This window comes from Oncorhynchus clarkii, chromosome 26 (assembly GCF_045791955.1).
Source record: "Oncorhynchus clarkii lewisi isolate Uvic-CL-2024 chromosome 26, UVic_Ocla_1.0, whole genome shotgun sequence".
In the NCBI taxonomy this organism is placed as follows: Eukaryota; Metazoa; Chordata; class Actinopteri; order Salmoniformes; family Salmonidae; genus Oncorhynchus; species Oncorhynchus clarkii.
In genome coordinates, this window is record NC_092172.1 from 35,127,097 (window position 1) to 35,141,356 (window position 14,260).

The 14,260-nt window shown below is 49.8% G+C and overlaps 1 protein-coding gene across 1 annotated transcript in view; it reads left to right on the forward strand.

Moving 5' to 3' along the window:
* The window catches only part of LOC139384611 (leucine-rich repeat serine/threonine-protein kinase 1-like), a 90,923-nt gene that overhangs the window by 42,189 nt on the left and 34,474 nt on the right, over nt 1-14,260 (forward strand). The window contains exons 20-23 of the mRNA XM_071129431.1: nt 1,611-1,780; nt 12,812-13,009; nt 13,272-13,411; nt 13,662-13,799. Coding sequence (XP_070985532.1) covers nt 1,611-1,780; nt 12,812-13,009; nt 13,272-13,411; nt 13,662-13,799 — 646 coding nt within the window. The remainder of the gene's footprint in view (nt 1-1,610; nt 1,781-12,811; nt 13,010-13,271; nt 13,412-13,661; nt 13,800-14,260) is intronic.

A 14,260-nucleotide genomic window follows, 5' to 3' on the forward strand; every position in this document is an offset into this window, starting at 1 on the left:
CCCAGGGATGTGTGTGCTTTGGGGACCTTTAACATAATGTGACTGGCAGAACACAAGGGAGTACCCCAAGGTTCGATCCTAGGCCCCACGCTCTTCTCAGTTTACATCAACAATATAGTTCAGGCAGTAAGAAGCTCTCTCATCCATTTATATGCAGATGATACAGTCTTATACTCAGCTGGCCCCTCCCCGGATTTTGTGTAAAATGCTCTACAACAAAGCTTTCTTAGTGTCCAACAAGCTTTCTCTGCCCTTACCTTTGTTTTGGAGGTGTTCAGAACAAGGTTCATGTGGTTTGGTAAGAAGAATGCCCCTCTCCCCACTGGTGTGATTACTACCTCTGAGGGTTTAGAGCTTGAGGTAGTCACCTCATACAAGTACTTGGGAGTATGGCTAGACAGAACACTGTCCTTCTCTCAGCACATATCAAAGCTGCAGGATAAGGTTAAATCTAGACTTGGTTTCCTCTATCGTAATCGCTCCTCTTTCACCTCAGCTGCCAAACTAACCCTGATTCAGATGACCATCCTATCCATGCTAGATTACGGAGACATAATTTATAGATCGGTAGGTAAGGGTGCTCTCGAGCGGCTAGATGTTCTTTACCATTCGGCCATCAGATTTGCCACCAATGCTCCTTATAGGACACATCACTGCACTCTATACTCAACTGTAAACTGGTCATCTCAATGTACCCGTCACAAGACCCACTGGTTGATGCTTATTTATAAAACCCTCTTAGGCCTCACTCCCCCCTATCTGAGATATCTACTGCAGCCCTCATCCTCCACATACAACACCCGTTCTACCAGCCACATTCTGTTAAAGGTCCCCAAAGCACACACATCCCTGGGTCGCTCCTCTTTTCAGTTCGCTGCAGCTAGTGACTGGAACGAGCTGCAACAAACACTCAAACTTTTATCTCCATCTCTTCATTCAAAGATACAATCATGGACACTCTTACTGACAGGCTGCTTTGCGTGCTGTATTGTTGTCTCTACCTTCTTGCCCTTTGTGCTGTTGTCTGTGCCCTAAAATGTTTGTACTATGTTTTGTGCTGCTACCATGTTGTACTACTACCATGTTGCTGCCATGTTGTGTTGCTACCATGTTGTTGTCATGTTGTGTTGATACCATGCTGTGTTGTCATGTGTTGCTGCCGTGCAATTTTGTTGTCTTTAGGTCTCTCTTTATGTAGTGTTGTGGTGACGTGATTTGTGGTTTTTGTGCTATATTTTTATTTTTAATCCCAGCCCCCATCCCCGCAGGAGGCCTTTTGCCTTTTGGTAGGCCGTCATTGTTGATAAGAATTTATTCTTAACTGACTTGCCTAATGTAGTTTAAAAAAATAACTGCTGAAAGATGGTGATTACATTAGTGATGGATAGTGAGGCTTTGTGTGTACTGTATGGGGTATACATAGTATCATGTACTCTATGAGGTATACATAGTATCATGTACTGTATGGTGTTTTTGTGTTATATTGGTTGTTTCTGTAGAAGAACCAGCTGGAGTGTGTTTATAAAGTTTGTGTGTGTGAAATGCATAACATAATACTGTGTGTGTGTGTGTGTGTGTGTGTGTGTGTGTGTGTGTGTGTGTGTGTGTAGGTTGTTCCTAGAGAAGGCCCAGTTGGAGTGTAGTGAGGAGGAGAGTGATATCCTGGGCCAGGGGGGCAGTGGAACTATCATCTATAGAGCCTGTTATCGTGGCCAACCAGTCGCCATCAAACGCTTTCACTTCAAGAAGTGCAGGCAGCAGACCATCAGCAGTGGTACAGGTAACACACACACACATTCCCTTGGAGTCACACACACATGTAAACAGTGAACACACACACAGGTATATTTGCATACCGTTAAAGGTTTTACAATAGAAAATGAAGAAGTAACTTGCAGGTAGGTGGACATTGTAGAAAGGTCCAGTTCTTCTATGATCTAAGATGCACTTCATGGCCAAAAGTATGTGGACAGCGGCTCGTCAAACATCTCATTCTAAAATCATGGGTATTAATAATTTTTTTAAATGTTCTGCTCTAACACCACTCTTCTAGGAAGGCTGTTCACTAGATATTGGAACATTGCTGCAGGGACTTGCTTCATTTCAGACACGAGCATTAGTGAGGTCAGGCGCTGATGTTGCGTGATTAGGCCTGGCTTGAAGTCGGCGTTCCAATTCATTCCACAGGTGTTCGATGGTGTTGAGGACAGGGTCATGCTGGAACAGGAAATGGCCTTCCCCAGACTGTTGCCACAAAGTTGGAAGCACAGAATCATCTAGATTAGAATGTCATTGTATGCTGTAGCGTTATGATTTCCCTTGACTGGAACTAAGGGGCCCGAACCATGAAAAACAGGCACTATGCATTCTCTTGGCATCCGCCAAACCCATATTCGTCCATCAGATTGTCAGATGGTGAAGGGTGATTCATCACTCCAGAGAACGTGTTTCCACAGCTCCAGAGTCCAATGGCGGCGAGCTTTACTCCTCTCCAGCCGACGCCTGGCATTGCGCATGGTGATCTTAGGTTTGTGTGCGGCCGCTCGGCCATGGAAACCCATTTCATGAAGCTCCCGACGAACAGTTATTGTGTTGACGTTGCTTCCAGAGGCAGTTTGGTACTCGGTAGTGAGTGTTGCAACCGAGGACAGACCATTTTTACTTCCTACGCGCTTCAGCACTCCGCGGTCCTGTTCTGTGAGCTTGTGTGGTCTACCACTTCACGCCTGAACCATTGTTGCTCGTAGATGTTTCCACTTCACAACAACAGCACTTACAGTTGACCAGGGCAACTCTAACAGGGCAGAAATTTGGTCAACTGACTTGTTGGAAAGATGGCATCCTATGACGGTGCCACGTTGAAAGTCACTGAGCTCATCAGTAAGGCCATTATACTGCCAATGTTTGTCTAAGGTGATTGCATGGCTGTGTGCTAGAGTTTATACCCCGGTCAGCAATGGGTGTGCAGTGGTGTCCACATAGTTTTGGCCATGTAGTGTATACCTACTATCGCCAGCTTTGAACAAATGGAACTGTAGTGTTGTGTGTGTGTGTGGATATCCTTGAGTTATCGTCTCTCTCTTTAAGGGCCTTGTTGATGGAACGATATTGCAGCTCTTAATCCTGATATCTATTTTCTCATCCTGACGCTGTTCTCTTCTCTCTTCCCTCTCTCTCTCCTCCCCGCTCTCACCTCCCCTCTCTTCTCCCCCCTCTCTTCTCCCCTCTCTCTTCTCTCCTCTCTTCTCCCCTCTCTCTTCTTCTCCCCTCTCTTCTCCCGTCTCTCTTCTCCCCTCTCTCTCCCCTCCTCTCTCTCCTCCCCTCCTCTCTCTCCTCCCCTCTCTCTTCTCCCCTCTCTCTCCTCCCCTCTCTCTCCTCCCCTCTCTCTCCTCCCCTCTCTCTCCTCCCCTCCTCTCTCTCCTCCCCTCTCTCTCCTCCCCTCTCTCTTCTCTCCTCTCTCTTCTCCTCCCCTCTCTTCTCCCCTCTCTCCTCCCCTCTCTCTTCTCCTCCCCTCTCTTCTCCCCTCTCTCTTCTCTCCTCTCTCTTCTCCCCTCTCTCTTCTCCTCCCCTCTCTTCTCCCCTCTCTCTTCTCCTCCCCTCTCTCCTCCCCTCTCTTCTCCCCTCTCTCTTCTCCCCTCTCTCTCCTCCCCTCTCTCTTCTCCTCCCCTCTCTCTTCTCCTCCCCTCTCTCTTCTCCTCCCCTCTCTCTTCTCCCCTCTCTCTCCTCCCCTCTCTCTCCTCCCCTCTCTCTTCTCCCCTCTCTCTTCTCTCCTCTCTCTTCTCATCCCCTCTCTTCTCCCCTCTCTCTTCTCCTCCCCTCTCTTCTCCCCTCTCTCCTCCCCTCTCTATCCTCCCCTCTCTCTTCTCCCCTCTCTCTTCTCCTCCCCTCTCTTCTCCCCTCTCTCCACCCCTCTCTCTTCTCCTCCCCTCTCTTCTCCTCCCCTCTCTTCCCCCCTCTCTCTTCTCCCCTCTCTCTCCTCCCCTCTCTCTTCTCCTCCCCTCTCTCTTCTCCTCCCCTCTCTCTTCTCCCCTCTCTCTTCTCTCCTCTCTCTTCTCCTCCCCTCTCTTCTCCCCTCTCTCTTCTCCTCCCCTCTCTTCTCCCCTCTCTCCTCCCCTCTCTCTTCTCCCCTCTCTCTTCTCCCCTCTCTCTTCCCCTCTTTTTACGCCTTCCTGCTCTCTCTCTTCCATCACCTCTTCATCTTCTGTCTCCTCTCTTTGTTTCCTTCTGTCTTCTCTGTATCTCTGACAGTGATAAAAGCTTTCTCTCTGCAGGCTTTGAGGATTCCTCATGATCTTCTCTTCCCATCTGTTCATCCCTCTCATCCCCTGTCCTTTTCTCTTCCCATCTCATTTCTGCTCCTGTCTTTTCTATCTCCCCAGGCTGTGATAAGGACTGTCTGTGTGTGTCCCAAATGACTCCCTATTCAGAGCCCTATGGGCCCTGGTCTGACCTAGTGCACTGTAAAGGTACTAGGGTTCCATTTGGGACACCCCTCTCTCTTCAGGATAAGAGAGCATCATCATCATCTATCACCCTGGTGCTGCTCTCCTCCCTCCTCTCCTCCCTCCTCTCCTCACTCCACTCCTCACTCCTCACTCCTCTCCTCCCTCCTTTCCTCAATCCTATCCTCCCTCCTTTCCTCAATCCTCTCCTCAATCCTCTCCTCCCTCTTCTCCTCCCTCTTCTTCTCCCTCTTCTCCTGCCTCCTCCCTCCTCTCCTCCCTCCTCCCTCCTCTCCTCCCTCCCCTCCTGCCTCCTCCCTCCTCTCCTCCCTCCCCTCCTGCCTCCTCTCCTCCCTCCTCTCCTCCATCCCCTCCTGCCTCCTCTCCTGCCTCTTCTCCTCTCTCCTCCCTCCCCTTCTGCCTCCTCTCCTCACACTTCTCCTCCCTCCTCTCCCCCTCCCCTCCTCCCTCCTCTCCTGCCTCCTCTCCTCCCTCCCTCCTGCCTCCTCTCCTCACTCTCCTCCTCTCCTCACTCTCCTCCTGCCTCCTCTCCTCCCTCCTCTCCTCCTTCACCTCCTGCCTCCTCTCCTGCCTCTTCTCCTCTCTCCTCTCTCCTCCCTCCCCTTCTGCCTCTTCTCCTCTCTCCTCCCTTCCGTTCTGCCTCCTCTCCTCCCTCCCCTCCTGCCTCCTCTCCTCCCTCCCCTCCTGCCTCCTCTCCTCCCTCCCCTCCTGCCTCTTCTCCTCACTCTTCTCCTCTCTCCTCCCTCCCCCCCTGCCTCCTCTCTTCACTCTCCTCCCTCCCCTCCTGCCTCCTCTCCTCACTCTTCTCCTCCCTCCCTTCCTCTCTCCTCACTCTTCTCCTACCTCCCCTCCTCTCTCCCCTCCTCTCTCCTCCCTCCCCTCCTACCTCCCCTCCTACCTCCCCTCCTCTCTCCTCACTCTTCTCCTACCTCCCCTCCTCTCTCCTCCCTCCCCTCCTACTTCCCCTCCTCTCTCCTCCCCTCCTACCTCCCCTCCTCCCTCTTCTCCTCCCTCCCCTCCTGCCTCCTCTCCTGCCTCCTCTCCTGCCTATTCTCCTCACTCCTCTCATCCCTTTTCTCCTGTCTCCTTTCGTTTTTCTCTGCCTTGTCCATAGCAGAGGCTGAATCATCTCTTTCTCTCTCTTCTATCTCATATTTTCTTTCCCCTTCTCTTGTCTTCTTGTCCCTTAGACAGCCTTTTCTCTCACATTCCTGTATCTTGTACTGGTACTGACATTATCATGCTTATTGTCTACCCTCATTGGCCCTGCTGTATCAATATACCATGGATTTAAGACTTTTTTTGTGCTCATGAAAAGCGCATACAAACTTTAACACGGATTTGATTGTCTGCTCAAGCTACTGAACGTTTATTAAATATTGAAATTATTGAAAATAATTGCCCACCAGAAGATTTCTGTGATATGAAAAAATGTTGCTGCTCACGATTGACACAATGGGACTCATTTATCAGAATATTAGGATTGCTTGGGTTGTGTGGACACGTTATCTAAACTGTGACGTTACACAAACGCCTCTGCCACACGTTGGCAAAACTCTGAAAGGTTGCAGACTTTCTCTGTTAGGAAAACAGCAATTGATCAACCACGTCTGGCAACACTGAGAACGCTTACACTTCTTCTGTTAGGAAAATCATTTTGCTTATCACTTGTTGCCAAATAACAGTAACCCTCCAGCTCCAGCTCTCGTCTGTCTCCATGTTTAGGGGGAATTGTGTTGAGTTCATAACCAATGGAGATCTGTGATAGGGTGACATCACCAGGGACTCCTAACTGTTACGACATCCTGCTCCATGGAATAAGGAAATGCTGACTCCTCGTTTCTGTGTTCTGCCAGTCAGCACATTTTGTTTGTAAAATGTCAGTCCATTTACGAGTGTGTGTGTGTGTGTGTGTGTGTGTGATACAATCGATGTGATCGAGGCCAAATGGTTTAATGTCCCAGGGACAGGAGATGCTCAATAAGCACTTTTATTTCCCTATTGTTTACAATTGAATTACGTTCTGGTTGTATCAGTCAAGCGGTAAAATTCAATCAACAGCCCCCCTCCCCTCATTCCACAGCTTTCGAAAGAGATCCCACCCCCTATCTTTGCCAAACTGAAAAGGTGCACACCGCCATCTACTGTGCTGGACTGTGTATAGTCAGAGCAGGTATAAAGCCAGGGTTGTAACCTACAGTGCTGGACTGTGTATAGTCTGAGCAGGTATAAAGCCAGGGTTGTCACCTACAGTGCTGGACTGTGTATTGTCTGAGCAGGTATAAAGCCAGGGTTGTCACCTACAGTGTTGGACTGTGTATAGTCAGAGCAGGTATAAAGCCAGGGTTGTAACCTACAGTGCTGGACTGTGTATAGTCAGAGCAGGTATAAAGCCAGGGTTGTAACCTACAGTGCTGGACTGTGTATAGTCTGAGCAGGTATAAAGCCAGGGTTGTCACCTACAGTGTTGGACTGTGTATAGTCAGAGCAGGTATAAAGCCAGGGTTGTCACCTACAGTGTTGGACTGTGTATAGTCAGAGCAGGTATAAAGCCAGGGTTGTAACCTACAGTGCTGGACTGTGTATAGTCTGAGCAGGTATAAAGCCAGGGTTGTCACCTACAGTGTTGGACTGTGTATAGTCTGAGCAGGTATAAAGCCAGGGTTGTAACCTACAGTGCTGGACTGTGTATAGTCAGAGCAGGTATAAAGCCAGGGTTGTAACCTACAGTGCTGGACTGTGTATTATCTGAGCAGGTATAAAGCCAGGGTTGTCACCTACTGTGCTGGACTGTTTGCTCAGGTCAGGAGTAGCCTATAATTAATTGGCTGATCCCTCCTGCAGACCAGGATAGAATTCTGCAATCCAGTTGACTACTTTAAAATGGTGAAACCCATAAGGGTGCTGCCAATGTTAAAACGGGCTTTGTGGCAAGGGTTCACTCATAAAGGCCTCCTAAAGGCCAGACGAGGGGTTCACTCATAAAGGCCTCCTAAAGGCCAGATGAGGGGTTCACTCATAAAGGCCTCCTAAAGGCCAGACGAGGGGTTCACTCATAAAGGCCAGACGAGGGGTTCACTCATAAAGGCCTCCTAAAGGCCAGATAAGGGGTTCACTCATAAAGGCCCCCTAAAGGCCAGATGAGGGGTTCACTCATAAAGGCCTCCTAAAGGCCAGATGAGGGGTTCACTCATAAAGGCCTCCTAAAGGCCAGACGAGGGGTTCACTCATAAAGGCCTTCTAAAGGCCAGACGAAGGGTTCACTCATAAAGGCCTCCTAAAGGCTAGACGAGGGGTTCACTCATAAAGGCCTCCTAAAGGCCAGACGAGGGGTTCACTCACAAAGGCCTCCTAAAGGCTAGACGAGGGGTTCACTCATAAAGGCCTCCTAAAGGCTAGACGAGGGGTTCACTCATAAAGGCCTCCTAAAGGCTAGACGAGGGGTTCACTCATAAAGGCCTCCTAAAGGCTAGACGAGGGGTTGACTCATAAAGGCCTCCTAAAAGCCAGACGAGGGGTTCACTCATAAAGGCCTCCTAAAGGCCAGACGAGGGGTTCACTCATAAAGGTCAGACCAGGGGTTCACTCATAAAGGCTAGACCAGGGGTTCACTCATAAAGGCTAGACGAGGGGTTCACTCATAAAGGCTAGACCAGGGGTTCACTCATAAAGGCCTCATAAAGGCTAGACGAGGGGTTCACTCATAAAGGCTAGACCAGGGGTTCACTCATAAAGGCCTCATAAAGGCTAGACGAGGGGTTCACTTATAAAGGCCTCCTAAAGGCCAGAGGAGGGGTTCACTCAGCAGGGTGATAGATGGTGATGCTATCTGGATCCTCAATAATGCTTCTTATAATTGGATTTGTCACAATGTGTTACCCAGCAGCTTAGATCTCAGCCACAAAGTGCCAGCAGATCATACAGCCATTCCCTTGGTAAGAAGAGATCATAAGATATGAGATTAAAGGGGCATCATCTAAAATGAAGCCCCCTTAAGGAAGCAAGGCGAATTGCAACAACGCAGCCTGAATTCAAACTCTCCCCCCTCCCTCGCAACCTCAGTGGAGACTTGCTTTTGAGTCTCTTACTTTCAGTTCTGTCCACAAGCTTCACACAGCTGAAAATACTATGTATTGTTATTGAAAAGACATTTGGCAGCGGTTTAGATGGTACATAAACTGAAATTAAGCGACCAATGTAGGTTTTTACCAACCAGGAAATGGCAGCCTTTACCAACCAGGAAATGGCAGCCTTTACCAACCAGGAAATGGCAGCCTTTACCAACCAGGAAATGGCAGCCTTTACCAACCAGGGTGCAGCCTTCCAATTTGACAACAAAAGACAGACCAGCTTTGGTTGAAAAATAGGAAGGCTGCACCATAAGAATGCAATTATGTATCAGAATGCATTTATTTTTTTCTATATACATCACTTTGTTTACATTGTGAAACACTTTCCACACTTAAGGCAGACATATTAAGGACATTTTCTAAAATGACAATGCTGAACCTCCACCCATACACACAACCATGTTGAAATAGCAGCCCATTGAGGTGTGTGTGGGTATATCCTGTGTTCATACAGGCATTACAGAGGGGAGATTTGTGCAGTTTAGCACAAACGTGACCGGAGAGTAGAGTACACACTAGTATATCCCATGTCTCCAGAGACCATTATCTACATGTAATTCCAAACAACATTATCCAAACGTTATCCTTTCACCTTCCTCTGATGGAGAGGACGTTGGGCAAACGTTATCCTTTAACCTCTGTCTGATGTGACAGAACAGTGATATACTGCAGGAGTAAAGTCAGCATTACCCTGCTACCACACTGGGAAAATAGACCATCCATCTCCCCAGTCCTCTCTCTCTCTCCTACCACCATCTCTCTCACTTCCAGCCCTCTCTCTCTCTCCTACCACCATCTCTCTCACTTCCAGCCCTCTCCCTCTCTCTCTCTCCTACCACCATCTCTCTCGCTTCCAGCCCTCTCCCTCTCTTTTGTCTCTCTGTCTTTCCCATTTCTCTTTCTTTTTTCTCTAGCCCTCCCTCGCTCTCTCTTTTCTCTCTCTCTCCCGCTCTCTCTTTTCTCCTTCTCCTTCTCCCTCTCTCTCTCTCTCTCTCTGTCCATCCCCACTTTCTGAGGTCAATCCCCAAGGTGATCTGAAATAACCCTGCTGATCTGACTGGACCAAGGGGTCAAGCTCTATTGTTCCAGTCTAGTGACTCTAGACCAGGTCGGACATGCTGCACTGTAGTGGTAAAGACAGTTTATTAGCCTCCAAAGAGCCATTTGCTTTGCAGCAAGTGGTCAAAGGTCATACAGACATCACACTGTATATGTAACAGTATATCTTCCTTTCCTGTCTGCTCCGAGCTGGGCGTGAACCAGGGGTCTGCTATGCTGTATGTAGGCCGGTGTAGAGCAGGGGTCAACAGGCCAAAACCGGCCAGCAAACTGATTTAAATCTGTAAAATCACCAGGAATTCAACAAAAATATATATATATTTAGGCAATCTGTTCACAAGTATTCCCACGAATTAAAAAGAGACATGTTTGCAGTGTTCAAATTCTTATGATTATTTTCCGTCCTCCCGACCATTCGCTCTGACAAAAATCGTCCTGTTGCTGAATCTAGTTTCCAACCCCTGGTGTGGAGGTTGAGAACAGCGCTGTCGAAAGCAGAAACCTAATACTTCTCATTAGCCTTTATGGAAAGAGAGAGGGACCCCGGCACAGCAGGCACCTGTAACCAAAACCATTAACACACTCGTGTCAACACACACACACATGTCAACACATACACACATGTTAACACATACACACACATCTATCTATTAATTTGGTAAACAGCTGAGGAATGGATCTGGAGAAATATAACCACTCATGTTATAAGTTACATTCCTCAAGAATCAATGGTTATATTTCCTAGATTTTTGTCCAAAAAGGGATGTACTAATCCCAGATGTTCCCTGTTAGAGGCCACAACAGCCCCTCTCTCTGGCCAGCCCCATTAACAAGGCTAGGGGTGTATATCTGTCCCCAGTAACTGGAGCCATGGTTTTCATGTGGTTTTGTAAGCTCTGCCCATATCTAGAGCCACACAGAGGGACTATATGAATACTTTTACAAATCGATCTGTCAATTAGGATTTTAAGCAGCATTTACGTTTCAAAGTGGATCTTTATGTTTTGACTCCATGTTTGACTCCAGCCACCCAAGTCATAGACTGTTCTCTCTGCTACCACACCCAAGTCATAGACTGTTCTCTCTGCTACCACACCCAAGTCATAGACTGTTCTCTCTGCTACCACACCCAAGTCATAGACTGTTCTCTCTGCTACCACACCCAAGTCATAGACTGTTCTCTCTGCTACCACACCCAAGTCATAGACTGTTCTCTGCTACCACACCCAAGTCATAGACTGTTCTCTCTGCTACCACACCCAAGTCATAGACTGTTCTCTCTGCTACCACACCCAAGTCATAGACTGTTCTCTCTGCTACCACACCCAAGTCATAGACTGTTCTCTCTGCTACCACACCCAAGTCATAGACTGTTCTCTCTGCTACCACACCCAAGTCATAGACTGTTCTCTCTGCTACCACACCCAAGTCATAGACTGTTCTCTCTGCTACCACACCCAAGTCATAGACTGTTCTCTCTGCTACCACACCCAAGTCATAGACTGTTCTCTCTGCTACCACACCCAAGTCATAGACTGTTCTCTCTGCTACCACACACAAGTCATAGACTGTTCTCTCTGCTACCACACACAAGTCATAGACTGTTCTCTCTGCTACCACACCCAAGTCATAGACTGTTCTCTCTGCTACCACACCCAAGTCATAGACTGTTCTCTCTGCTACCACACCCAAGTCATAGACTGTTCTCTCTGCTACCACACCCAAGTCATAGACTGTTCTCTCTGCTACCACACCCAAGTCATAGACTGTTCTCTCTGCTACCACACCCAAGTCATAGACTGTTCTCTCTTCTACCACACCCAAGTCATAGACTGTTCTCTCTGCTACCACACCCAAGTCATAGACTGTTCTCTCTGCTACCACACCCAAGTCATAGACTGTTCTCTCTGCTACCACACGGCAAGCGGTACCGGAGCGCCACGTCTAGGACCAAAAGGCTCCTGAACATCTTCTACCCCCAAGCCATAAGACTGCTGAACAGCTTATCAAATGGCTACCCAGACTATTTGCATTGACCCCCCCCCCCTCCCTTTTTTTAATGCTGCTGTTACTCACCGTTTATTATCTATACATAGTCACTTTACCCCTACCTACATGTACATATTACCTCAATGACCTCGACTAACTTGTACCCTCACACATTGACTCAATACCAGTAGCCCCTGTATATAGCCTGCTTATTGTTATTTTATTGTTGCTCTTACATTTTTTTCTTTAGTTTATTTAGTAAATATTTTCTTAAGTCTTATTTTTCTTAAAACTGTATTTTTGGTTAAGGGCTGGTAAGATTTTGGTGCATATGACAAATAAAATGTGAATAAGATGTGTGACTTATCTTTTCTCTCCTCCCTTCCTAACCCACACACCCCTTCTCCTCTCCTGACCCCCCTTCTCCTCTCCTGACCCCACCCCCTCTCCTTACCTCACTCCCCTCTCCTCTCCTGACCCCACCCCCTCTCCTCACCCCACTCCCCTCCTCCTCTCCTCTCCTGACCCCACCCACCTCGCCTCCTCCTCTCCTGACCACACCCCCCTCTCCTCACCCTCCTCCTCTCCTGACCCCCCCCCCCTCTCCTCACCCTCCTCCTCTCCTGACCCCCCCCCCCCCTCTCCTCACCCCCCCCTCCTCTCCTGGCCCTACCCCCTCTCCTCACCCCCCTCCCCTCCTCCTCTCCTGACCCCACCCCCCTCTCCTCCTCCTCTCCTGACCTCTCCTGACCTCACCCCCCTCCCCGCCTCCTCTCCTGACCCTACCCCCTCTCCTCACCCCCCTCCCCTCCTCCTTTCCTGACCCCAACCCCCTCTCCTCACCCCACTGCCCTCCTCCTCTCCTGACCCCACCCCCCTCTCCTCATCCCCCTCCCATCCTCCTCTCCTGACCCCACCCCCCTCTCTTCACCCCCCCTCCCCTCCTCCTCTCCTGACCCCACCCCCTCTCCTCACCCCCCTCCCCTCCTCCTCTCCTGACCCCACCCCCCTCTCCTCACCCCACTCCCCTCCTCCTCTCCTCTCCTGACCCCACCCCCCTCCCCTCCTCCTCTCCTGACCCCACCACCCTCTCCTCACCCCCCTCCCCTCCTCCTCCTCCTCTCCTGACCCCACCCCCCTCTCCTCACAACCCTCCCGTCCCTCCACCAGACACCATGATGAAGCATTTTCAGTCCATGGACGCGTGCCGGAGCTTCTCAGAGTTCCGCCAGGAGACCAGCATGCTCCACTCCCTACAGCACCCGTGCATCGTGCTGCTGGTGGGAATCAGTATTCACCCGCTCTGCTTCGCCCTGCAGCTGGCTCCTCTGGGCAGCCTCAACATTGTGCTGGAGGACAGACATAAAGGTATGAACAGGCAGACAGGGAGAGAGACAGACTGACACGCCAGACAGGGAGACAGGGAGAGAGACAGACAGACTGACACGCCAGACAGGCAGACAGGGAGAGAGAGAGACAGACTGACACGCCAGACAGGCAGACAGGGAGAGAGATGGCGAGAGAGAGAGATCCACAGCTAGTTAGAGCCCTAATGCTGAGAATCTTCTCTACACAAGTTATGAAAACATTTTAAACTTGCCCTTTTAACTCCACCCCCCCTCCCCATCAGGCTCCAGGTACATGCCCCTGGGTCACATGCTCACCTTCAAGGCAGCCTATCAGATTGCAGCGGGGCTGGCCTACCTGCACAGGAAGAACATCATCTTCTGTGACCTCAAGTCAGACAACATCCTGGTGTGGTCCCTGGAGGTAGGTGATTAGTATGAAGGGCAGAATTACAAATCGACCCCTAGCCACTATGTCTGGGCCGTTCAATTCCAGTCCTGGAAAGCCTAAACACTTCAGTTTGTTGTGTTTTTACCTAGTAGTTAAATGCACTCCCCTGGTGTCCCAGGTCTGAATCAGTCCATGATGAGAAGGAGAGGATGAAAACCAGAAGTGTTTTGGCCCACCCAGTAGTAACGATAGTGTTGTATAATCCTTCTTGGTCTCATCCTAGGTGTGTGACCCGGTGAATATCAAGCTGTCAGACTATGGCATCTCGCGCCAGTCCTTCCACGAGGGGGCACTGGGTGTGGAGGGCACGCCGGGCTACCAGGCCCCCGAGATACGCCCAGGCATCGTTTATGATGAGAAGGTAGATGATAAGAAGGTCTATGGTGGCAGGTAACCTAGCGGTTAAGAGCGTTGGGCCAGTGGAGCCTCCCGGGTGGCGCAGTCTAAGGTACTGCATCGCAGTGCTAGCTGTGCCACCAGAGACTCTGGGTTCGAGCCCAGGCTCTGTCGCAGCCGGCCGCGACCGGGAGGTCCATGGGGCGACACACAATTGGCCTAGTGTCGTCCGGGTTAGGGAGGGTTTGGCCGGTATGGATATTCTTGTCTCATCGCGCACTAGCGACTCCTGTGGCGGGCCAGGCGTGTTTCCTCCGACACATTGGTGTGGCTGGCTTCCAGGTTGGATGCGCGCTGTGTTAAGAAGCAGTACAGCTTGGTTGGGTTGTGTTTCGGAGGACGCATGGCTTTCGACCTTCGTCTCTCCCGAGCCCGTACGGGAGTTGTAGCGATGAGACAAGACTGTAACTACTAACAATTGGATAC